Source organism: Macaca fascicularis, chromosome 1 (assembly GCF_037993035.2).
Source record: "Macaca fascicularis isolate 582-1 chromosome 1, T2T-MFA8v1.1".
In the NCBI taxonomy this organism is placed as follows: Eukaryota; Metazoa; Chordata; class Mammalia; order Primates; family Cercopithecidae; genus Macaca; species Macaca fascicularis.
In genome coordinates this window covers 231,134,923-231,157,892 of record NC_088375.1, presented here as the reverse complement: position 1 = coordinate 231,157,892, position 22,970 = coordinate 231,134,923, and the positions used below count along the sequence as shown (strand labels likewise).

The window sequence follows — 22,970 nt, the reverse complement described above, 5'->3', positions numbered from 1 at the left end:
AGGTTTGGGTCGCTAAACGGAGTGACAGCGCCTGACCTCCCAGGACCAAGGTTGGATGAGGGCCCCGCACAGGGCAGGCACCAATGGGCAGTGGGTGTGGCCATGAGGGTAGACCTGGGTGCCCCATGGAGAAGGCAGCGCAGCTGTGCCCCATTCCCCAGCAGGTGGGTAGCGCTCACCGTCTCCCCAGGTCTCCACACCAGCAGAGGCAGATGCCTCGGGTGAATGCTGCCTCCCAGCCTCCCCCCACACTAGACCCCGCTCATCTCCTCTGGCTGTGGCCCTCGTCCCCTACTGGACCCCTGGGCCTTCACTATGCACTGGAGACAAAGCCAGCAAGCCTGTCCTGGGCTCAGTACATACCTGCTTCCCTCCCCTACCCTGATCATAGCCCAGGACAGAGATCCCTAGAGGCGGCTGTGCATGGGACGAGGGCCGAGCTGGCTCCAGCTCCCGTGGTCTGGGGGCTTGTGGCCTCTGGGCCTTGGCTGAAGGGGGTGTACTCAGTGTCTCCCAGGGAGCTGCGCTTCCAGGCCGTGAGAGTCCCCCGTGTGGCTGCTGCTCACTTGTTTAGGACATGGCTCAAGGTCACGGTGGGGCAGGCTGCCAGCTCCTGAGGATCCCTCTAGCCCCTGGCCTGCCGTCCCCAGGGAGCGGTTTCTTGTCCACAGCCTCTGGGGCTCTACCAGGCCTCCATCATGGCTGAGGATCACTTGGCATCTGCAGAGGATGTTTCTGCCTCTGGTTCCTCCTCCACAGAGCTCTTGGCCTGGGAGCCCCGGCTGGCAGCAGACACATCTGTCCCCGGCAGCCCCAGCCAGGAGCTCTTTCACAGCAGCCTGTTTTGTTGGGCAGTGCTGGGCCTGGCCCTGGCTGTGGCCTCACAGGCATTCTGAAGCTAGCTCGAGCCTCTCATCTGCCTGGCCTGTGGGCTGTGGGTGTCCTGGTGAGTGAGCTGTCACTGCCTTGACCATGGGAGCCCCAGCTTAACACCAGGGTGTCCTGAAACAGGGGCGATTGCCACATGTGTCCTTTCCCCCTCCCCAGGCTGCTGGCTTCCCTGGGGCAGGGAGGGACCAGCCCTGTGACATCTGGCCAGGCCTTTCTGACATCTGTCAGAGCCCAGCCTGTGCTCCCAGCAGCTCTCTGAGGGTTACAGTGACATTGTGCACCAGTGACGGCCACAGCCTCCCATGAAGGGGGCTGTCACCGAGGGGGCCCTGTGGCTGCCACCCGAGGATACCCTTCCTCTCTCAGAAGGAGAAAGGGACCCAGGAGGACCCTAATCCACAGGCTGTTGACCCTGGCTCGTGGACGTGTTTTGGGGGGTCCATCTGTGAACCCATGAATTTAATGGCAAGGGTTCTGTGGCTTAGCCCCAGGAGCTTTTCTAGGGAGAGGAAGGGTCCATGGCCTTGGCAGAGGGTGGGCTCAAAGAGGCCTGTAACCCTAGAGAGGAGAGCGACACGCCCCTAAACGCACACATGCACACACAAGCAACGAAAGTGGATAAAAGTGGGCAATAAAAAAAACCATTTAAAAAATAAAAGCCCCCACCGCAGGCCCCATCTTCCAGAATCTGTCGCAACAGATTCACCCACACTGGTTAACGGTATTTGCGGTTTGCAAGATGCTACACGTCCCGGGAAAATGACAGACAAGTTATTATCACCTCTCCGCTGTCCTCCTGCCCAAACCTGCCCGTGCCGGGCACCCAGCTGCCGGGGAGCGAGGAGCGGGCATGAGGAAATTAGCAGCCCCGCGCCGCACCCGCCCCTCGCCCACCCCCGCACCAGCCCTGCCAGGCCCAGGGCTCCCAGCCAGGCCGGGCCCATGTTGGACTGGGGCGGGGGAGGAGGGGAAGGCGAGGAGGGTCGGAGAGGAGCCGGCAGCGTGGGGAGGGACGGGTGCAGTGGCGTTTGGGCAAACCCTTTCCTGCAAGCAGGATGGCGCATGCACCCTGGGCAGGCAAGTCCAGGCGGCTCCGTGTCAACAGCCGAAGATAAATACGATTTTATCAGCTCAGAATCTGTTGAAACACATCCATCTAGCGGTTCTAGGGAAGGAGAAGGTAGGAGGGGGGCGGCAGAGAGGGAGCGTGTCCACGTGACCTTTCCTATAGAATAGGCTCCACCGGAGTCCTCCTCCTCCTGCCTGTTTTCCACAGGGCCAATCCCAGGCCTGAAGCCCAGAGGCCTGCTGGGGAGATAGGAGGAAAGAGCTGGGGGAGCGCTCAAGCCGTCCTGGGCTCAGCCACCCTCTGGAAGGACCTGGATCTCTCAGGGCTCCCTTCCTTCCTGTGGCCACCTATGTCCCACCCCCAGATGCTGCCAGGACAGGGGACATCACAGACATCCCCCCCCGAGGTCACCCAACTCCGGCCAGGCTGGGCACCTGGGGTCCAGCTGGTGCCAGGGTGAGGTGTGCCAGGCATGTGTGCCCCGAAGGCCACGTGAGCACTGCACTGGGGACACCCCTGTGGGGAGGAGAGCCAGGCCCAGGACCTTGGTGGCCTTACCGGCCAGAGGGGAGGAGAGGTGCTCACATCGCCTGAGGGCAGTGGCCTCCTTGTTGTCCACCCTGAGGCCTGGGCCTCCCTCCACCACTGGCCCAGGTCGACCTAGGTCACTCCACACTCCAGTCCCAGCCCCCACTTCCCGGGGTAGGTGGTCCGGCCGCCGCCTGCACCAGGTACCAGGGACAGCTCCCGCGCACCCAAGCTCCTCCCCGGGGCGGGGCGGGGCGGGGCTGGGCGTCCATAGTGCTCCCCGCGCCTGGGCCCCCAAGACCTCATGCCGACGGGAGTCCCTCAGACAGTGCAGACAGAAGCACGCACTGGGTCCTGCACCTACTTCGTGTGCCCTGGCCCTGGGACGCCCCACCACGCAGCTTCCAGAGCAGGAATCGCCACTTCACCCTGCCTGGAGCCCCAGAGGGAGCGGGGCGGGCTCAGCAGGGCGCTGCCAAGAGGCTGCTGCTGCGTAGGTCTGTGAAATGGGAGCACGGCTGATCCTGAGGCCCACGCTGGCGGGCGGGAGCTAAGGCTCCGCAGAGGACTATGGCCGGGGGTGCTGGGGCAGGGGCCTAGGGGAAGGGCTGCAGGGACCAGGCAGGAGCTGTGAAACCCCTCACGTTGTTGAGACTCCATGGGGCTGTCAGGGAGTGGGGGCTGCCGGGGCCTCTGCCCTCAGGCTTGGTTGCACCCAGAGCCTTACTCCATATGTGTCCAACCGACTGAGGAGCCCAGGAGGCCTCCCCTCCCCCTGAGTGTCTGGGGCTCCTTGGTGGATCTAATGACCCCCACCTGAGGCCGTGGACTGGGGCACCAGGGTGGAAGACGCCTCGGGAGACTCAGCCCCAGACAGGGAACTGCGGGGGAACGGGGCATGTGTACCTCCAGCCCCCCACAACCAACACCTCCTCACCTGGTGCTGAGAATGACAAGGGTGCAGTAGCCACTGACACCTGCAGGCCACTGTGTTCCCAGGGGACACGCAGTGAGTCACAGATGCAGGCGGAGAGGCTTGTGCAGGGGCTCGAGGCGTCCCAGCAGGAGAGCACAGAGCCAAAACTGCCACCCACAAGGCCAGACCTCAGAGGCCCTTCTCCTTTTGATGCCCCTGAGACTCTAACCTGAGCCACCTCGGCCAGGGTCTGCTTCAAGGGGGGGTCTGTCACCTCCTCCCTGCTCTGTGGTTTCCCTAGGGAGCGGCTAGGATGGATGGCATTTATTGAGTACCAACTGCATACCTCCAGCTGCTACACATTACTGAGGAGAGACGAGGGGGACAGAGCCAGGTACCTAAACTCCAGGGGGCCTGTGTTCTCTGCACACAAGAGGTGCTCCGTAAATGCTCAGCGATGGGCGGCCTCAGAGAAGCCTGGCGACACAGCTGCAGGCCCTGTGTTCCTCTCCCCTGCTCGGGACACTGGCAGACAAGAGCCTGCCACCACCTGGCACCTCCTCTTTCTGTCCCCAGCCAGCACAGATGGAGACCACGCATGGTGTGTGGCTTCAGGCCGGGCCTTTGTCCACGAGACCAGTGTCTGGACACAGTCCACTCCAAGGTCGGGCTGAGAGCCCTGTCTGAGTCTCCTGTGGGTCTAAGTCTCAGAGGATCTGAACTGTGAGCTGTTCCCATGTGCCCTGGGGACGGGGCTACCCGCTTATCCTCCCAAGTGATGCTGTGGGGAGCAAAGGGGGCATTTGTAATGGTGGGGACACTGTACGTCAGCGGTCACCTTCAGGGAAGCCAGACTGACCCCACAACAAGGGGACTGCCGTCCTTCCTGCCGTGCCCAAGGCTGCAGCTCCAATTGTCCAGGGCAGTCACCCACACAGGGCTGAGGCTGAGGGTTGCTGGCTCTGCAAGGCTGATTCTGCTTTCCTTTTCCTTTTTTTTTTTTTTCCTTTTTTTTTTTTTTTTTTTTTTTTTTTTTGGTGATGGAGTCTCGCTTTGTCAGCCAGGTTGGAGTGCAATGGTGAGATCTTGGCCCACTGCAACCTCCGCCTCCCGGGTTCAAGCAATTCTCCTTGCCTCAGCTTCCTGAGTAGCTGGGACTATAGGCGCCCACCACCTTGCGTGGCTAATATTTGTATTTTTGGTAGAGACAGGGTTTCATCGTATTGGCCAGGCTGGTCTCGAACTCCTGACCTCAGTTGCCTGCCTCGGCCTCCCAAAGTGCTGGGATTACAGGCGTGAGCCACTGCACCCGACCTGTTTCCTGCTTTTCTAAACAGCGCCCAGCCTCGCCTTCGGGGTTGTGCATGATGGTTCCTTTCTGCATTTTTAACAGGACTGGGGATGGGCAGCTTCCTGCCTAAGGCCCTGTGCCCAAAGCGGGGGTCGCAGGCAGGGGCAGTGGAGCCACTCTAGCTCCAGGGGCTCCAGATGGATGGAGGATCTAGGAGGGGCCAGCCCTTTGGTATCCAATTCCCATCCTGAGGAGGCCACTGAAAGACCCCCTTCCACTTGTGCCTGCAGTCCCCTCACACCCACGGCAGGGACAGGCCAGCGTTCCTGGCTGGGTCCCATTCGGGGATCCCAAGTAACTCATCAAAGAGGGGACTGATCCTACTGCGCAGACAGGGGTGCTGAGGGTGCTGCAGACCCAGGCCCCACCCACCATGGCTCGCAGGCTCCATCAGCTCCATCTCCCCTGTCTCTTTCCTCCTTTTTCTTTCCTCGCTTTTCGTGTGCCTGCACCTACCAAGGACCTGTATGGCTCCTGAGAGCCCCTCGTGTCCCTTGATGGCCAGAGAGGCAGCACGGGTGCCCAGTGGGGGTCAGGGGGTCAGGGCTCCCTATCTTCCTTGGCAAAGGGCTTTCCTGGTTCTGCCAGTAGCTCCCTGTGTCTGACCTCAGTTTCCCCAACTGTTCCATGGTGGAGTGCGATGCGACATTCTCCAGGGCACTTGCGGCTGCAGTGACTTGTGATTCTGTCATCGGGGGCTGGTGAGGGGCGCAGAGGGCATGGGGTGGGAGCAGAAGTCATTCTCTGAACCTGAGACCGGGGATCATTCCTGATGGCCCTGTGGGGAGAGGGCATGAGGACTCCCAGCAGGTGCCCAGGAGCCAGACACTTGGCAAATCAGCCAGCTTGGAAGTGAGTGGACGCCCCTGCAGCAGCCTCAGCGGGATCCCTTTTAGAACTCATGAGGGCCGGCCTGGGTCCTCAGATGGGCAGCCAGGCCCTGTGGGGCAAGGATGCTGGAGGCCTCTGCAGGGGCTGGATCAGGAAGGATGTCATCCAGTCCTCCCACAGCAGGGCCCATGTCGGCTCCGGACAGACCTTTTAGCTCCTCGAGTCCCAAGCTGGGGATACTGGGGCTTGGCTCAGCTGCTCAGACTTGGTGGCCCCAGCAGGAGAGGGTGTCAGAGTCACCAGGGCTGCTGAGGCCATAAGAGACCTTCACACCTTCACAGGCCTTCACTCACACACCAACCCAGAGAGCTCTCTATGGAAGCTTGAATGCATCGTGGGCACCCAGCCCATCACACATTAACTACCTGCTCTGTGCAAATGCCAGAGAAGCCTAGCTCTGGTCTTAAAAACAGATTCAATGCTGCAAACCTACCTCTTCAAAGCACTGCAGTCGGGGACATGGCTTCCGCAGGCCTGGCTCCCAGCCCCCATTCCTGCCCTCAGTCTCCAGCAGCCCCTTCTTGCTCTCCTGGCCTTTCTTGTCCCCATCCATAAACCTAAAGCCTCTCCACCTGGCTGCCACTGGCACTCACACCCCTGCTGTCATGGAGCCCAAATGACCCAATGGCTGTGGAGTGGGTGCCAGGGCAGCCGTGCCTGGATTCGCACCTCGAAGGACAGACACCTGCAGGGACTCAGCAGAGGGGCTGCTCGGGGCGGTCTTCATCGGGGGCTTGTGTAGGGGGCTCCCGTGGGGAGAACGTGGCTCCCGATGGGGGGTGGCCTGGACAGGGGTGCAGTTGGGACCACCAGTCTCACCTGCTCCCTCTCCCCCACCCCAGTACTCCCCACTCTTGAAGAAACTCTACTGCCAGATCGCCAAGACGTGCCCCATCCAGATCAAGGTGTCCACCCCACCACCCCCGGGCACCGCCATCCGGGCCATGCCTGTCTACAAGAAGGCGGAGCACGTGACCGACATCGTGAAGCGCTGCCCCAACCACGAGCTCGGGAGGGACTTCAACGAAGGTGAGGCCCCCAACTCCTCCCCTCTGATGGCACTTTGCCCAGCATCCTGCACAGCACAGCTGGGGGCTGCCTAGCTGGGAGAGAGTGGGGCTGATGGCATGGGCTTAGCATTCCCCTGGGAGGGCTTTTGGTGCCTCCCCCAGCCCCCTTTTTCCCAGTTCTGACTGGGGCCTGGGGGGGCCCATGCTCCTGGGCAGGGGCAAGTGGTCTGGGCAGAGTCTGAGGGGCAGCGGCCTTCTGGGGCTCCAGAGATCCTATGTGCCATAGCCCCTCTCTCCAGTGTGCCTGGCAAGGCCTATGGGCTACCCCATGGATTAGCAGGAGAATCAGGGAGCAGAGCCACTGGGCAGGCATCCCCAGGCACAAGGGCTGCCAGCCGGCCTGAGCCTCATCTGGAAGCCCATGGACTGGGCCTGGTGGTCTCAGTTCTGCTGCGATGCACCTGGCACAGTGCTAGGCACCTCTCTACCTGGCATGGGTAGGCACCTCTTTGAACCTGGCACCGGCTGGGCACCTCTCTGCACCTGGCATTGGGTGGGCACCTCTGTGCACCTCTCTGAAGTGTTGCCCCCTCCCGGCAGGACAGTCTGCCCCAGCCAGCCACCTCATCCGTGTGGAAGGCAATAATCTCTCGCAGTATGTGGACGACCCCGTCACCGGCAGGCAGAGCGTCGTGGTGCCCTATGAGCCACCACAGGTAGGCCGGGAGCCAGGCTGTGCCCAGGGCCCTGCAGTCAGCCGTACGGGGTGTGGGGTCCCCTGAGGCAGCCCCTGTCCCTCCTCAGTTGGCTGATCTGCCCATCCCGCGGCGTCTGTCCGGGGCTCCCTGCTCTGTGTTAAGTGTGTGTCAGGGACTCCCTCACCCACACAGGCCCCACTGTGCACACTGGTGCTCTGGCCCCACATCCGCCTCGGGCCCTCTCAGGGCCTCAGTGTGCCCCGCTCCATAGTGGGGGGTGGGTCTTCAGCCTTGCCCTCCGTTGGTGCCCAACACTGCCTCTGGCTTGGGGCTCCCAGACACGGATTCAGGAGATGGGAGGTCCCTGCCCATTTAGACCCTGGTCTGGCTGGGACAGAACCAAACCAGCAACAGTGCCTGAAGAGGTGGCAGATTCTACGAAGGGCGTTGAGGGATGGTGGAAAGACTCCTAGGCCAGGCCAGGGGCCCAGGAGAGGTGGCCTGCAGGAGGCTGAGGCTGGTCAGCAGGGCGGAGAGCCGGGAGGCCCCACTGGACACCATGTGGGTGGGGGCTGCAGGGAACTGGGGGGCATGCAGGCTGGAGGGAAGGGGACACGGAGAGGCTGGGGGGTTTGACCTTTGGCCCAAAGGCAGCAGAAGTTTCTGGGACACCATTCTGGAGCCGATGTGGGGCCCAACTGGTGTGAAAGGCTGGGGTAGGGGGAAACAGAGGGTTTGAAGTTGCTGCAGGATGGTGGGGCAGAGGCAGAACAGGTGAGGAGTGGGTACCAGGCCCCCAGGGAAAGGCAGGCAATGGCAGGCCTCCACCTTCTCTGTACCTGGTTCTGAGACCAGGCTCCACGCTGTACCCAGCCCCAGCCTCCCTCACCAGGTCCCATCCCTGTACCAGGCCCCCAGGACACCCCAGGCTCCTGTCCCTGTACCCAGTCTCCAGGTCCTCCACAACCCTCTACCCTGTACCCAGGCCCCCTTCGAGGTCCCCATCCCACCATCCTCTAAGAGCAGCCCCTTATGTCAGCAGAACCAGGGCCCAGGAGGGCTCCCTGAAACCCATGTCCCACCCTCACCTGCCCCGGCCTGCCAGGAAGGCAGAGCTCTCTCGCCCCCTGGTGGCTGCCGTGTGACAGCAGTTCTGAGAAAGGCCGAGATTTTCCCAAACCCCGAATGGCTTATGTATTTGTCCCCAGGGTGATGTGAAAACTGCCCACATTGTGGTCTGGGGATACTCATTGATCAAGAGTTTTGGTTCACGGCTGGGCGCGGTGGCTCACGCCTGTAATCCCAGCATTTTGGGAGGCCGAGGTGGGCGGCTCACAAGGTCATGAGATCGAGACCATCCTGGCTAACATGGTAAAACCCCGTCTCTACTAAAAAACACACAAAAAATTAGCCAGGCGTGGTGGCAGGCACCTGTAGTCCCAGCTACTCGGGAGGCTGAGGCAGGAAAATGGTGTGAACCTGGGAGGTGGAGCTTGCAGTGAGCCTAGATTGTGCCACCACACTCCAGTCTGGGCAATGGAACGAGACTCCGTCTCAAAAAAAAAACAAACAAACAAACAAAAAAAAAACAAAACAGATTTTTGGTTCATGTCTCAGCTGTACTGCAAAATCCCTGGGAAACGGGAGTGTGCTGGGGATGGGTTCGCTGGGGACAGCTCTGGTTCTTCTTTCTGCCCCGATGAGCCCACAGCATGCAACACACACATAGGCCCCCAAAATCTGTGCAGGCACACACACTCACACCCAGCATCTGGGCTTGACCTCCAGCCTGTGTCAGGGGAGAAGCTTGGGGCAAACAGACCGCAGGACTCTGTGCTGCTCTGAGAGCAGAGACCAGGTCTGAGCCCTCCCAGAACCCAGAACCAGCCCAGTGCTTGGTGTTTAGTGATCTTCATGAATGGGTGGGTGGATGGGGTGAGTGGGTGGATGGGTGGATGGATGGGGGTGGTTGGGGTGGATGGATGGATGGATGGATGGGTAGGTAAGTGGGTGGACGGATGGATGGATAAATGGGGTGGGTGAGTGGGTGGATGGATGGATGGGGTGGTGAATGGGTGAATGGATGGGTGAACGGATGGATGAATGGGGTGGGTGGGTGGGTGGATGAATGGATGGGGTGGGTAGATGGATGGATGGGGTGGGTGAGTAAGTGAATGGATGGTTGGGTAGAGGGATGGGTAGATGGGGTGGGTGGCTGGATGGATGTATAGATTGATATTGAATGGATGAGTGGGTGGATGCATGGTTGGATGGATGGATAGATAATAAATGGGGAGTGGATGGATGGATGGATGGATGGATGGGAGTGGGTGGTGGATGGATGGATGGAGTGGGTGGGTGGGTGGATGGATGGATTGATATTGAATGGATGGGTGGGTGGATGGATGGTTGGATAGATGGATAGATAATAAATGCGGGGGAGTGGATGGATGGATGGAGGGATGGATGGAGGGATGGATGGGGTGGGTGGATGGATAGATAATAAATGGGGGGAGTGGATGGATGGATAGATGCATGGACGGATAGGGTGGGTGGGTGGATGGGTGGATGGATGGATGGATGGATGGATGGATGGATGGAGTGGGTGGGTGGGTGGATGGATTGATATTGAATGGATCGGTGGGTGGATGGATGGTTGGATAGATGGATAGATAATAAATGCGGGGGAGTGGATGGATGGATGGATGGATGGATGGATGGATGGATGGAGTGGGTGGGTGGGTGGATGGATGGATAGATGAATGAATAGATAGATGGGTAAATGGATGGATGGGTGGATGGATGGATGGATGAATGGGGTGGGTGGATGGATGGGGTTGGTGGATGGATGGATGGGTGGATGGATGGATGGATGGATGGATGGATGGATGGATGGATGAATGGATAGATGGGGTGGGTGGGTAGATGGATGGATGAGTGGACAGATATACAGATGGCAAAAACTATAGAGCAGGGCATCCCCCTGCCTACCTTGAGCCAGAACCAGACATGAAGCTGGGGGCTGCCACCTTAGTGGATTGGGGATGCATGCTGATGCTAGCCCCCCCTCTCCTTGCTCCCCCGTGTGCAGGTGGGGACAGAATTCACCACCATCCTGTACAACTTCATGTGTAACAGCAGCTGTGTCGGGGGCATGAACCGACGGCCCATCCTCATCATCATCACCCTGGAGACGCGGGAGTGAGTCCCGGGCACACGGGGTGGAGGTGGGACAGGGCTGGGCAGGCACGGCTAGCGGGAGAAGGGGGGCTGTCATGGAGACCTGCATGCCGAGGCCAGCTCGGGGAGGAGACTGGGCTGTGCTGCTGGAGGAAGGGACTGCCCTCTGGCCTGAAGGGCCTGCCTGGGCAGGAGCGGGGCCTCTGGAGGGAGGCAGGAGTCCCCGGGCGGGCGAGGTCTCAGGGCAGCCTCCCAGCTTTGAGCCTCTGGCTCCCTCTGGTGGGAACACTCGCTGCCGGCACTGGGCGCTCCACGGTGACTCAGGGCTTGCAAGGCCGGTCCTGAAGGGTCCGAGGTGGGCAGGGAAGGTGGGCAGGTTGAGGGTGGGCAGGATTGAGCTCACAATTCTGGCCGTGCCCACCCGACAGTGGGCAGGTGCTGGGCCGCCGGTCCTTTGAGGGCCGCATCTGCGCCTGTCCTGGCCGCGACCGAAAAGCCGACGAGGACCACTACCGGGAGCAGCAGGCCTTGAATGAGAGCTCCGCCAAGAACGGGGCTGCCGGCAAGCGCGGTGAGCAGCCGGCGGGGGGAGCTGGATGCTGTGGGAGGGGAAGGGGACACGCTGGCAGGACGCAGTGCGAGCCGGGGCCCCAGGGACAGGGCCAGCCCCCAAACGGCCCCCCAGACCCAAAATCCTCCCTGACGGAGCCTGAGAGCAGCCCCCAAATAAGTCGCCTGTCCAGGCCTGGGGGGCACTGCAGGTTTGCCCATCCCTGTGGGCTGCTCACCACCGGACCCACCTGAAGAATCTATTGGCCCCAAGGGTGGGGCAGGTCTCCCTCCTCCCGGAGGGTGGCCTCACCCCACCCGCCCTGCCTGGCCTTCCAGCCTTCAAGCAGAGCCCCCCTGCCGTCCCCGCCCTGGGCCCCGGCGTGAAGAAGCGGCGGCACGGAGACGAGGACACGTACTACCTGCAGGTGAGTGTGCACTCCCGTACAGCGGCCAGGAGACCTGCCTCACCTCTGTCGTCTGCTGAACCCAGGCTGGGCCATGGGGAGAGACCCTGGAGACCATGGTGGCGGGGGCGGGAGGCACCCAGCCCTGCGTGAGAGGGTCCAGAGGGCAGAACCTGCTTGCAAGAGCCAGACCAGCAGGGCCCAAGTGCAGGGCATCCCTGAGAGTCCCCTCAGTCCCGAAAACCCAGCGTCATGCCATTTACAATGAAGCCATGTGTACATAGCACAGGTGGGGTGGTGCGGAGTCCACCGGGGTAGAAGTTCAGCAGGAATCCAGGACCCTAACATTGGCCAGGACCCGTGGCCATAGACCCCCTGAGTGTGCCTCTCACATGTGGCCTCCAACAGGTGAATTAAATCGGCACAGGCTTGGCGAGGATTCATCTTCCATGATGTGAGCTTTCAGGTTTTTGAGCTCCAGAATGAGCCCCAGTTGGGGGCGGTGGCTCATGCCTGTAATCCCAGCATCTTGGGAGGCCAAGGTGGGTGGATCACTTGAGCCCAGGAGTTTGAGACCAAAGTGGGCAACATAGCGAGAACCCCATCTCTACAAAAATTAGCTGGGTGTGGTGGTGGCATGCACCTGTAGTCCCAGCTACTCAGAAGACTGAGGCAGAAGGATCACCTGAGGGCAGGAGGATTACCTGAGCCCAGGAGTCCGAGGCTGCAGTGAGCTATGATGATGCCACTGCACTGCACTCTAGCCTGGGCAACAGAGCAAGACTCTGTCTAAAGAAAGGAAGAGAGAGAGATACTTGGTTTTTTTTAAAAAAAAAAAAAAAAAAAAAACAGTATCTGTTGGTGGGGGAGGAAGAGGGAGGCTTAGGGACCACAAGGAGCAGGCATGGTTCTTGGGGACAGACCTGCCCACCGAGTCATGGACTCTAATTAGACCTGCTTCATGGGAAGAGGGAAGAAGGTCAGGGGATCCTGAGCCTCTGGGGTGCCGGGGAACCCCCACAAAGGACAGATGCTTTGCCAAGCCCAGGTCCTCCTGAGGCTGCAGCCGCCTGCCTCCCTCCTGCGGGGGTCTGGGGCATGTGGGCAGAGCATCTGCTCCTCTGTGCTCAGGTGCGAGGCCGCGAGAACTTCGAGATCCTGATGAAGCTGAAGGAGAGCCTGGAGCTGATGGAGTTGGTGCCGCAGCCGCTGGTGGACTCCTATCGGCAGCAGCAGCAGCTCCTACAGAGGCCGTGAGTCAACCCCAGCCCACCATCGGTGTGGGGAAGCTCATGGCTCAACCCCGCAGGAGAAGGCCAGGAGGACCAGAAACCCCTCCAGAAGGCATCATCTGCCAGGAACAGGCAGCAGGGTCCAGAGCTCAGGGGGCCCACCCCACACCTCCTCCTCCAGGAAGCCTGGTGGGACTTGGGGCTGCCCTGGGACCCTAGGCCATGGCCCTTGCTATGCCTCTGCCACTGAGGGGTCCTGTAAATGTCTGCTGGGTGGAAAGGCCAGGAGGGGTGGCCAGAGTGACCATGACCCACCAAGACCAGAGGCCAATTCCAGTGGCACAGGTCATCCCCCTGCCTACCGGCCCCGCCATGGCCAGTGTCCTTCTCAGGAGCAGGGCCAGTGGCTGTGCATGGTCATCCTCCAGCCACTCTCTGACATCAGAGGAGGACAAAGCCACTCCCTGACCTCAGAGTCTCCACCCATTCGCAGCATGGGGGCATCGCGGGCGTGGGTGGTTGGTGGACACGAGGCTGCCTTGCTTCCCACCCATGCAAGCCATTGCTTCTGAGCAGGAGTCACCTACAGCCCCCATCCTACGGGCCGGTCCTCTCGCCCATGAACAAGGTGCACGGGGGCATGAACAAGCTGCCCTCCGTCAACCAGCTGGTGGGCCAGCCTCCCCCGCACAGCTCGGCAGCTACACCCAACCTGGGGCCTGTGGGTGAGTCCCTTGGGCAGTGGGGGCCCATGGGCAGGGCGGGGAGGCCCACTGGGGGCGCCTGGCTCAGGGCACTCCACCCAGCTCCGGACCCAGGGCAGGTGTGTCTGTGGCTGGCTCCTTCCAGCGGTTCTACCCTCTGGGCAGCCACGGACAGCCCTCTCTGCCCACTCCTGACTGTGGGAGGTGGAGGGGGCATGGTTAAGAGCGTGGAACCCACACGCCTGCACCACCTCTTGGCAGGCAAGGAAGCGTGCGGAGGGCTCTTAACATTACACAGCCTGTTTCCTCATCGGCAAATGGCCACAGAAGTACCAGTCTCACTCCTTGTGAGGATTAAATGCTGCAAGACCTCCTCAGGGACCCCAGCACAAGCTGGGGGTTCCACTGGATAGAGTTTGGGCCCCCTTCCCCTGGAAGGTCCTCATGTGGGCAGGACCAGGCATGTTCCCAGTGCTGCGAGCAAGCACCCCAGGTGTTTCCTGAGGCCCCAGGATGCGGCGAGCACTCCAGTGCCAGCTGTGATTGCCCTTACGACCCAGTGCCTTGTGCGCACAGTCATCGCCGTCCCTACTAGGCGGGGCTAGGAGACAAGGCCCCAGGTGTTCAGCCCTTGCTCAAGCCTCCAGCTGGCTGGGGCGATGCCAAGCATCACATCGGCAGGCCTTGGGGTGGCTCCCCTGGTGTCCAGAGGTGTCTGGAGCCTGGGTAGAGCCTGCACCTGGACGCCTGGCCTGGCTTCCCTGAATGCCCCACCTGCCTCTCACCCAGGCGCTGGGATGCTCAACAACCATGGCCATGCAGTGCCAGCCAACGGCGAGATGAGCAGCAGCCACAGCACCCAGTCCATGGTCTCGGGGTCCCACTGCACTCCGCCACCCCCCTACCACGCCGACCCCAGCCTCGTCAGGTGTGTGGGCTGCCGAGGGCCTGAGCATGCGCTGTCACCCTGTCCGTTCACCTCTGTCCTTCTGGCCATGTCAGCTGCCCTGCCCCACGCTGTGTGCTCACCACTCCAAAGCCCAGATCAGACAGGCGGGCGAGGGCAGTCAGGCGAGGAGCATCGAAGATGCTGGGGAAATGGTCCACTTAGAGGAAAAACACCAAAAGCCGGGTCTTCACTGACCTGTCCCCAGCTGAGCACGTCCCCTCCCTGAGGGATGCCATGGCCACCTGTGGGCTGGAGGGAGACAGTGACAGTCTCCGCCCTAGCCAGGCCACTCCCAGAGATGAGGGCTCACACAGCCCTGTGCTCGGAAGCTAATGCTGCTTCCTTTCTCAAATTCTCTCTGCAGTTTTTTAACAGGATTGGGGTGTCCAAACTGCATCGAGTATTTCACGTCCCAGGGGTTACAGAGCATTTACCACCTGCAGAACCTGACCATCGAGGTAACGCCCGGGCGACCCCCGCTCCGCACAGGCAGTAGCTGGAGGGGCCCCTGACCAGAGGGCAAAGAGCCTTCTCTTCCTTGCTCTCGTGGCTGGGAAACTTGGAAACCCTCTCCCACGGGCAAGTGGATGTGATGACTCGACTCTTGAGAGCTCAGGCAGGCGCAGCCAGGCGGGCGGCTGGCGGCGCGGGACACAGGCCCAGGCCTCTGGATGCTGAACTGGTCATTTGGGCCTTTTCGGACTCCCAGCAGCCAGTGTGCCTTTGATTTTAGGGGATGGGCTGTTTCCAAGGCACAAAGAACAGAAGAATGTAAGGCCCCAAGGGAGTCAGTCCAGTTCAGCACCATTTACACCCGGAGGAAAGGGGACCCGGGGAAGGCAAGCGTCTGACCTGAGGCCACATAGCTCTTGGCACTTGTGGGAGCTGATCGCAGGCACCATGATTAAACAGCCACGGGCTTGTCTTTGGGTTAAGTGAGACTAGCGGTGTACAAAGCCTGCTCGTAGCCTAGGACAGTGTGAACCACAGGACACTCTCAGTCAAGGAAGAGCAAGGCCTCTGCCGGGAACCCGCCCCCAGCCAGTGCCGCAGCCCAGGTCCAAGGCCCCTCCCAGACCATCCCCAGCCTGGGGCTGCAGACAGAGATGAGGGTCAGTGCGAGCTGGGGCCACCTGCTCAGCCTAACTGTCCCTCGTGCAGAGGGTGGCCTCGTCTGTGTCCACTAACCGCCCTCCCTGCAGCCTGTCTCCAGTACGCTGAGCCAGCTCCAGGTCACGTGTTAACCCTTGCCTCCCCTGCATGTGTGTGCTTCGTGTGGTGCCTAGAGGGTGCTGGGAGCTCATGGATGAGCTGGGGATCTGCTCTGGGGGGCAGGGACATGGAGACCAACGAGGGCCCTGCCCTGAGGCTGGGAGGCAGTTCCTCCCCCAGGGCCAGGTAGATAGATGCTCAGGGAGCTCCATGTCTAATGCTCCGAGGTCAGGGCCCAGGCCCCACACAGGCCAGGAGGGGCCCTGGTGGGCTATCCCCCTCCCCCACGTCCCCTCTCCTGCCTACTCTGGTTAGACTTGTGGGGGCCGGGTGTGGTGTGGCCAGACCTCCAGGCCCAGGGCGGCCCTCCCTGCTCTCCCTGTCCCCACTGCCCCCTGCCCCTAACGCGCCGGCCTCTCGCAGGACCTGGGGGCCCTGAAGATCCCCGAGCAGTACCGCATGACCATCTGGCGGGGCCTGCAGGACCTGAAGCAGGGCCACGACTACGGCGCCGCGCAGCAGCTGCTCCGCTCCAGCAACGCGGCCGCCATCTCCATCGGCGGCTCCGGGGAGCTGCAGCGCCAGCGGGTCATGGAGGCCGTGCACTTCCGCGTGCGCCACACCATCACCATCCCCAACCGCGGCGGCCCCGGCGCCGGCCCCGACGAGTGGGCGGACTTCGGCTTCGACCTACCCGACTGCAAGGCCCGCAAGCAGCCCATCAAGGAGGAGTTCACGGAGGCCGAGATCCACTGAGGGGCCGGGCCCCGCCAGAGCCTGTGCCACCGCCCAGAGACCCAGGCCGCCTCCGCTCTCCTTCCTGTGTCCAAAACTGCCTCCCGAGGCAGGGCCTCCAGGCTGTGCCCGGGGAAAGGCAAGGTCCGGCCCATCCCCAGGCACCTCACCGGCCCCAGGAGAGGCCCAGCCACCAAAGCCGCCTGCGGACAGCCTGAGTCACCTGCAGAACCTTCTGGAGCTGCCCTAACGCTGGGCTTGCGGGGCAGGGGCCGGCCCAGTCTCAGCCCTGCCACTGCCGGGCGTGCTCCATGGCAGGCGTGAGTGGGGACCGCAGTGTCAGCTCCGACCTCCAGGCCTCATCCTAGAGACTCTCATCTGCCGATCAAGCAAAAAGTCCTTCCAGAGGAAAGAATCCTCTTCGCTGGTGGACTGCCAAAAAGTATTTTGCGACATCTTTTGGTTCTGGAGAGTGGTGAGGAGCCAAGCGACTGTGTCTGAAACACCGTGTATTTTCAGGGAATGTCCCTAACGGGCTGGGGACTCTCTCTGCTGGACTTGGGAGTGGCCTTTGCCCCCAGCACACTGTATTCTGCAGGACCACCTCCTTCCTGCCCCTAACAACCACCAAAGTGTTGCTGAAATTGGAGAAAACTGGGGAAGGCACAACCCCTCCCAGGTGCGGGAAGCATCTGGTACCGCCTCAGCCAGTGCCCCTCAGCCTGGCCACAGTCGCCTCTCCTTGGGGAACCCTGGGCAGAAAGGGACAGCCTGTCCTTAGAGGACTGGAAATTGTCAATATTTGATAAAATGATACCCTTTTCTACATGGTGGGTCAGCTTTTTTTTTTTTTAACTTTCTTTCTCAACATTCCCTTTCCAGCTCAACCTAGCACCCGTGAGCCGGGCTACGGAAGCTGAGTGAGAAGCCAGGTGGGCGGGACTTGTCCCCAGGAAGGCCGGGCGGGAGGAAGCCTAGAGGGAACGCTGGGAAGGGCAAATTCACAGGAACGCTCTGCCGTGGGAGCAGCTCCTCCCTTGCCGCGGCCACCTTCTCTACCACTGCGAGGTCCAGAGGGCGTTGCTTTCTTTTCCAGGGGGCGGCGGCGGCAGTCAGGGAACAGACTGAGGTAGGTGCAGGGGGCGTCTAGGCCTTCGTGGAGCACCCCAGGGAGTTAGTGGGCCCCAGGGAGGCAGTATCTGCACAGGCCCCTGCTGGGGCCACCTCCATCCACGAGGAGCAGCCTGAGCCTTGGTGGCTGGAGCTTGACCATCCCGGAGCACAGCTCCAGGACAAGGAACCAGAGTACCCAGGGAGCCTCACAGGTGTGACAAGGCCCTTCATTCCAGGCAGGTGGGCCAGTGGAGAGTGGTGAGCAGCCAAGTGACTGCGTCTGAAACACCGTGTATTTTCAGGGAATGTCCCTAATTGCATCTTGCCTGTGCCGGGGGCTGGGGACTCTCTGCTGGACTTGGGAGTGGCCTCTGCTCCCAGCACACTGTATTCTGCAGGACCGCCTCACTCACGTAAGCTGAGACACCACTCAGAGTGCAGGCTGCCTGGCCCCTTCTGACACGGCCAGCTCCACACTCTCTGCCTACGGTATGTGTGGCATCAGCTCCTAAGGGCTAGGAGCTTCCCCCACTAACATCTCCCAGAAGCAGTTAAGCCCCCCAGGGCACGGCAAGGTTAGACACAGCCCCCATCCCCAGATCAGGACTCCATCTTGCTGAGTGGCATCACCGTCACCAGCCTCCCCTTATTTAAAAGCAGCGACTGGTGTTGCCGCAGATGCCTGGTCTACGAAGACGCAGGCGTCCCTCTCCCACACTGTCCACCGCCCCGGGGACCACTGACAGCACAGCTGCCTGGGTGCACGTTTGTGGGGGCAGCAAGAACGGGGCTGCCGCCTCTCAGGGGATCTGGCTGCAGCCAGGGCGAGAGCCCGGCCCTTCCTTCTAGCTCCTTCTAGCCCAAGGGCAGGCTCTGGCTGCTCAGCTTCTGGGGTTCCATCTCCCTAGAAAGGTGCCCACACCCAGGGCATCAGTCAGTAGGGGCAGCAGCAGCGGACTCAGGGCTTTCCCAGGGTGGCGCAGCCACCCCAGCTGCATGTCACCTCAGCTCTCCATCTTACTGCCATTTCGTAGATGAGGAAGCTGAGTCCAGAAAGGCTAAGACCCGTGCCCCAGGCATCACGCCCATCTCCTGGGGGCTGGGCACCTGCTACCCGAGTCCACCTCCTGAAGCCCCATTCTGCCCCATGCTCCGCTTCTAGAGCGGCGGGGGCCCATCCCGACACTCGGGTTCCCGGGCCCAGCACAGATGTGCTTCAATTCCAGGGGTTGTTGAGTTGTTTCTTAGGCATGTTCCCTGTGCACCGAGTCCAGTGAGGCTGTCCCAAGAGCCCCTGTAGTGTGCTGCTGGCGGGGGTGGCACAGAGCAGGGAGAGGCCCAGGGGCAGCTGTCACTGGAACCCCAGCCAGACGTCCAAGAAGCCGGTCAGAACACAGAGCAGCCAGATGGCCCCAGCTGCACCTGTACAGCGAGCCCGCGCAGCCTCCTTGCGCTGGAGAAGCAGCTGTGAAAGTAAACGGAGTCGAGACTTTGCCGTGGTTAGGAGAAAATGCAAATTCCCAGGAACAAGAATCCTTTAAGCGATGTTTTTTATACAACTAAACAAATCAACAAATAAATCTTGAAGGCAGATGGTTTTCCCGGCAGTGCAGGGGTAGGAGGGAGGCTGCCAGCACTCCTGGAGCTGAGGGGGACGGGCAGTGGTCCTGAGTCTGCTCAGAGAGGCCAGGCAGGAGGAGCTCACCAGGCAGGTCAGGTCACGTCCGTCCGACTCACTCTGGTCAGAAACAGCGACTCTCCCCCATGCCCCCAGCGTTCCCACCAGGCCTGGGCTGCTGGGAAGCCCTTGCTGTACCCAGGGGCCCGACTCGCAGTATCCTGGCACAGAGACACCTGTCACTCGGAACAGTCAGTGTCTCCAACGCACAAACATCCACTCCTCTGTTACCAGTTAAAGCACTTTAATGCTTTAGGGTGGACACGCGACCCCATCTGTGTGTCCATGTAGGCTGGTGCTTCTCCGAGCAGTATTAATGGACGCCCTCCAATGACGTAACAACTGTTTTTGGTAATGTAATCTTGGGAAAATGTGTTATTTTTTTAGCTGTGTTTCGGTGGGGATTTTTGTTTTTGTAACATAATAAAGTGTATGTTCCAATGACTGGTTCTCATGACTAAACCTCCATCTCCGAGGGGCTCAGACATACAGGGCGGCTCCTCACAGGCGGGAAGCCTGTGGCCTCTGCGGCCTGCCCGGCAGCCCACCTGCGTTTCTCTGTGTCGTGAGTCTGATGGGTCCCTGGGGTGTCCCTCTGCCCTGTGCCTCGGAGGAGCTGCGGGCCAAGCCGAGTAGCCTCATGGGACTGACCGGGCCTCTCAGGCCTCCTGAAGTGCAGGCCCGTGAGCCCTCATCCAAGCCCTGTGGGGCCCAGGCTTTCTGGACTTCAGCGAGGCCAAGCAGGGTCTCCAGGTGTCACAGACACCCACACAGAACGCACCCTCGTTTCTCAGCAAAACCTAAGAAAACAAAAGGCAGCAGAGAGCCTCGTGCTGGCTCAAGCCAGGCTGAGCCCGGAGGCTTCGCTTCAGTTCTCTTGGTTCTCAGGTTTCTTGGTTTCAGACTTGTGAACAGTGACTAGGGTCCTGTCACAGCAAAAATAAGGCCCTAGAAATCTGTTCAACCTCAAAGGAGGCCTCAGTCTTTTTAGAAATTGGCCTTAAACAAAGAAAGAAAAGACCAAGGCAAAAGGGAAAGATGCCGCCAGGAAGCTCCACTGAGTTGCCCCACAGGTGAAGTGCAGGTGAGGTGAGGTGACATGCAGGTGAGGTGCAGGTGAGGTGAGGTGCAGGTGAGGTGCAGGTGAGGTGAGGTGCAGGTGAGGTGCAGGTGAGGTGACATGCAGGTGAGGTGCAGGTGAAGTGAGGTGCAGGTGAGGTGACGTGCAGGTGAGGTGCAGGTGAGGTGAGGTGCAGGTGAGGTGACGTGCAGGTGAGGTGCAGGTGAGGTGAGGTGCAGGTGAGGTGAGGTGCAGGTGAGGTGAGGTGCAGGTGAGGTGCAGGTGAGGTGCAGGTGAGGTGACGTGTAGGTGAGGTGAGGTGCAGGTGAGGTGAGGTGCAGGTGAGGTGAGGTGCAGGTGAGGTGAGGTGCAGGTGAGGTGAGGTGAGGTGCAGGTGAGGTGAGGTGCAGGTGAGGTGCAGGTGAGGTGAGGTGCAGGTGAGGTGAGGTGAGGTGCAGGTGAGGTGAGGTGCAGGTGAGGTGAGGTGAGGTGCAGGTGAGGTGACGTGCAGGTGAGGTGAGGTGAGGTGCAGGTGAGGTGAGGTGAGGTGCAGGTGAGGTGAGGTGCAGGTGAGGTGCAGGTGAGGTGCAGGTGAGGTGACGTGTAGGTGAGGTGAGGTGCAGGTGAGGTGAGGTGCAGGTGAGGTGAGGTGCAGGTGAGGTGAGGTGAGGTGCAGGTGAGGTGAGGTGCAGGTGAGGTGCAGGTGAGGTGAGGTGCAGGTGAGGTGAGGTGAGGTGCAGGTGAGGTGAGGTGAGGTGCAGGTGAGGTGCAGGTGAGGTGAGGTGCAGGTGAGGTGAGGTGAGGTGCAGGTGAGGTGAGGTGCAGGTGAGGTGAGGTGAGGTGCAGGTGAGGTGCAGGTGAGGTGACGTGCAGGTGAGGTGAGGTGCAGGTGAGGTGCAGGTGAGGTGAGGTGCAGGTGAGGTGACATGCAGGTGAGGTGAGGTGAGGTGAGGTGCAGGTGAGGTGACGTGCAGGTGAGGTGAGGTGAGGTGCAGGTGAGGTGAGGTGCAGGTGACGTGCAGGTGAGGTGAGGTGCAGGTGAGGTGCAGGTGAGGTGAGGTGCAGGTGAGGTGAGGTGCAGGTGAGGTGCAGGTGAGGTGACGTGCAGGTGAGGTGAGGTGCAGGTGAGGTGCAGGTGAGGTGACGTGCAGGTGAGGTGAGGTGCAGGTGAGGTGAGGTGCAGGTGAGGTGAGGTGCAGGTGAGGTGCAGGTGAGGTGAGGTGAGGTGAGGTGAGGTGCAGGTGACGTGCAAGTGAGGTGAGGTGCAGGTGAGGTGAGGTGCAGGTGAGGTGACGTGCAGGTGAGGTGACGTGCAGGTGAGGTGAGGTGCAGGTGAGGTGATGTGCAGGTGAGGTGAGGTGCAGGTGAGGTGCAGGTGAGGTGAGGTGCAGGTGAGGTGAGGTGAGGTGCAGGTGAGGTGAGGTGCAGGTGAGGTGAGGTGCAGGTGAGGTGAGGTGCAGGTGAGGTGAGGTGCAGGTGAGGTGACGTGCAGGTGAGGTGATGTGCAGGTGAGGTGAGGTGCAGGTGACGTGCAGGTGAGGTGAGGTGCAGGTGACGTGCAGGTGAGGTGAGGTGCAGGTGAGGTGCAGGTGAGGTGAGGTGCAGGTGAGGTGAGGTGCAGGTGAGGTGCAGGTGAGGTGACGTGCAGGTGAGGTGAGGTGCAGGTGAGGTGCAGGTGAGGTGACGTGCAGGTGAGGTGAGGTGCAGGTGAGGTGAGGTGCAGGTGAGGTGCAGGTGAGGTGAGGTGAGGTGAGGTGAGGTGCAGGTGACGTGCAAGTGAGGTGAGGTGCAGGTGAGGTGAGGTGCAGGTGAGGTGACGTGCAGGTGAGGTGACGTGCAGGTGAGGTGAGGTGCAGGTGAGGTGATGTGCAGGTGAGGTGAGGTGCAGGTGAGGTGCAGGTGAGGTGAGGTGCAGGTGAGGTGAGGTGAGGTGCAGGTGAGGTGAGGTGCAGGTGAGGTGAGGTGCAGGTGAGGTGAGGTGCAGGTGAGGTGAGGTGCAGGTGAGGTGAGGTGCAGGTGAGGTGAGGTGCAGGTGAGGTGAGGTGCAGGTGAGGTGCAGGTGAGGTGAGGTGCAGGTGAGGTGAGGTGAGGTGCAGGTGAGGTGAGGTGCAGGTGAGGTGCAGGTGAGGTGAGGTGCAGGTGAGGTGACGTGCAGGTGAGGTGAGGTGCAGGTGAGGTGAGGTGCAGGTGAGGTGAGGTGCAGGTGAGGTGAGGTGCAGGTGAGGTGAGGTGCAGGTGAGGTGAGGTGAGGTGAGGTGAGGTGAGGTGCAGGTGAGGTGAGGTGCAGGTGAGGTGAGGTGCAGGTGAGGTGAGGTGCAGGTGAGGTGCAGGTGAGGTGAGGTGAGGTGAGGTGAGGTACAGGTGAGGTGAGGTGCAGGTGAGGTGAGGTGCAGGTGAGGTGAGGTGCAGGTGAGGTGAGGTGAGGTGCAGGTGAGGTGAGGTGCAGGTGAGGTGCAGGTGAGGTGAGGTGCAGGTGAGGTGACGTGCAGGTGAGGTGAGGTGCAGGTGAGGCGCCATGCCTGGCCTTGGCCCCACCTTCCTGGCTAACGCTCACCCCTTTCCCTAGGCTCCTACCTGTCCCCACATCCACCAAGGAGGGCTGGGCGGCGGTGGGCCCAGCCCCTCACAGCCACAGAACTCTGGATCACCAAAGTGCTGAGGCCTCAAACTAGACAGGAAGTGGAGGGATTGGGGATGTTCCCTCGGCAAAAGGGTGCCATGTAGAACGTAGAAACGGGGACTCTAAAACGCCCTTTCAGGAATGGACACAGAAACGTGAGCGCTTTTGGCACAAGGG

At 61.0% G+C, this 22,970-nt stretch overlaps 1 protein-coding gene across 6 annotated transcripts in view; it reads left to right on the top strand.

Annotated features, from left to right (window-relative positions):
• The window catches only part of TP73 (tumor protein p73), an 86,170-nt gene extending 69,022 nt beyond the window's left edge, over nt 1-17,148 (top strand). For 2 of the 6 annotated variants that reach the window (XM_005544972.5, XM_074022574.1), the window contains 10 exons: nt 6,489-6,675; nt 7,257-7,372; nt 10,446-10,555; nt 10,963-11,105; nt 11,423-11,511; nt 12,622-12,743; nt 13,299-13,447; nt 14,216-14,354; nt 14,740-14,833; nt 16,011-17,148. In XM_005544972.5, coding sequence (XP_005545029.2) covers nt 6,489-6,675; nt 7,257-7,372; nt 10,446-10,555; nt 10,963-11,105; nt 11,423-11,511; nt 12,622-12,743; nt 13,299-13,447; nt 14,216-14,354; nt 14,740-14,833; nt 16,011-16,343 — 1,482 coding nt within the window. In that variant the 3' untranslated portion in view covers nt 16,344-17,148. The remainder of the gene's footprint in view (nt 1-6,488; nt 6,676-7,256; nt 7,373-10,445; nt 10,556-10,962; nt 11,106-11,422; nt 11,512-12,621; nt 12,744-13,298; nt 13,448-14,215; nt 14,355-14,739; nt 14,834-16,010) is intronic. The other 4 variants (XM_065530899.2, XM_065530914.2, XM_065530920.2 and 1 more) reach the window with 2 other exon arrangements.
• Nucleotides 17,149-22,970: the final 5,822 nt, after the last annotated feature.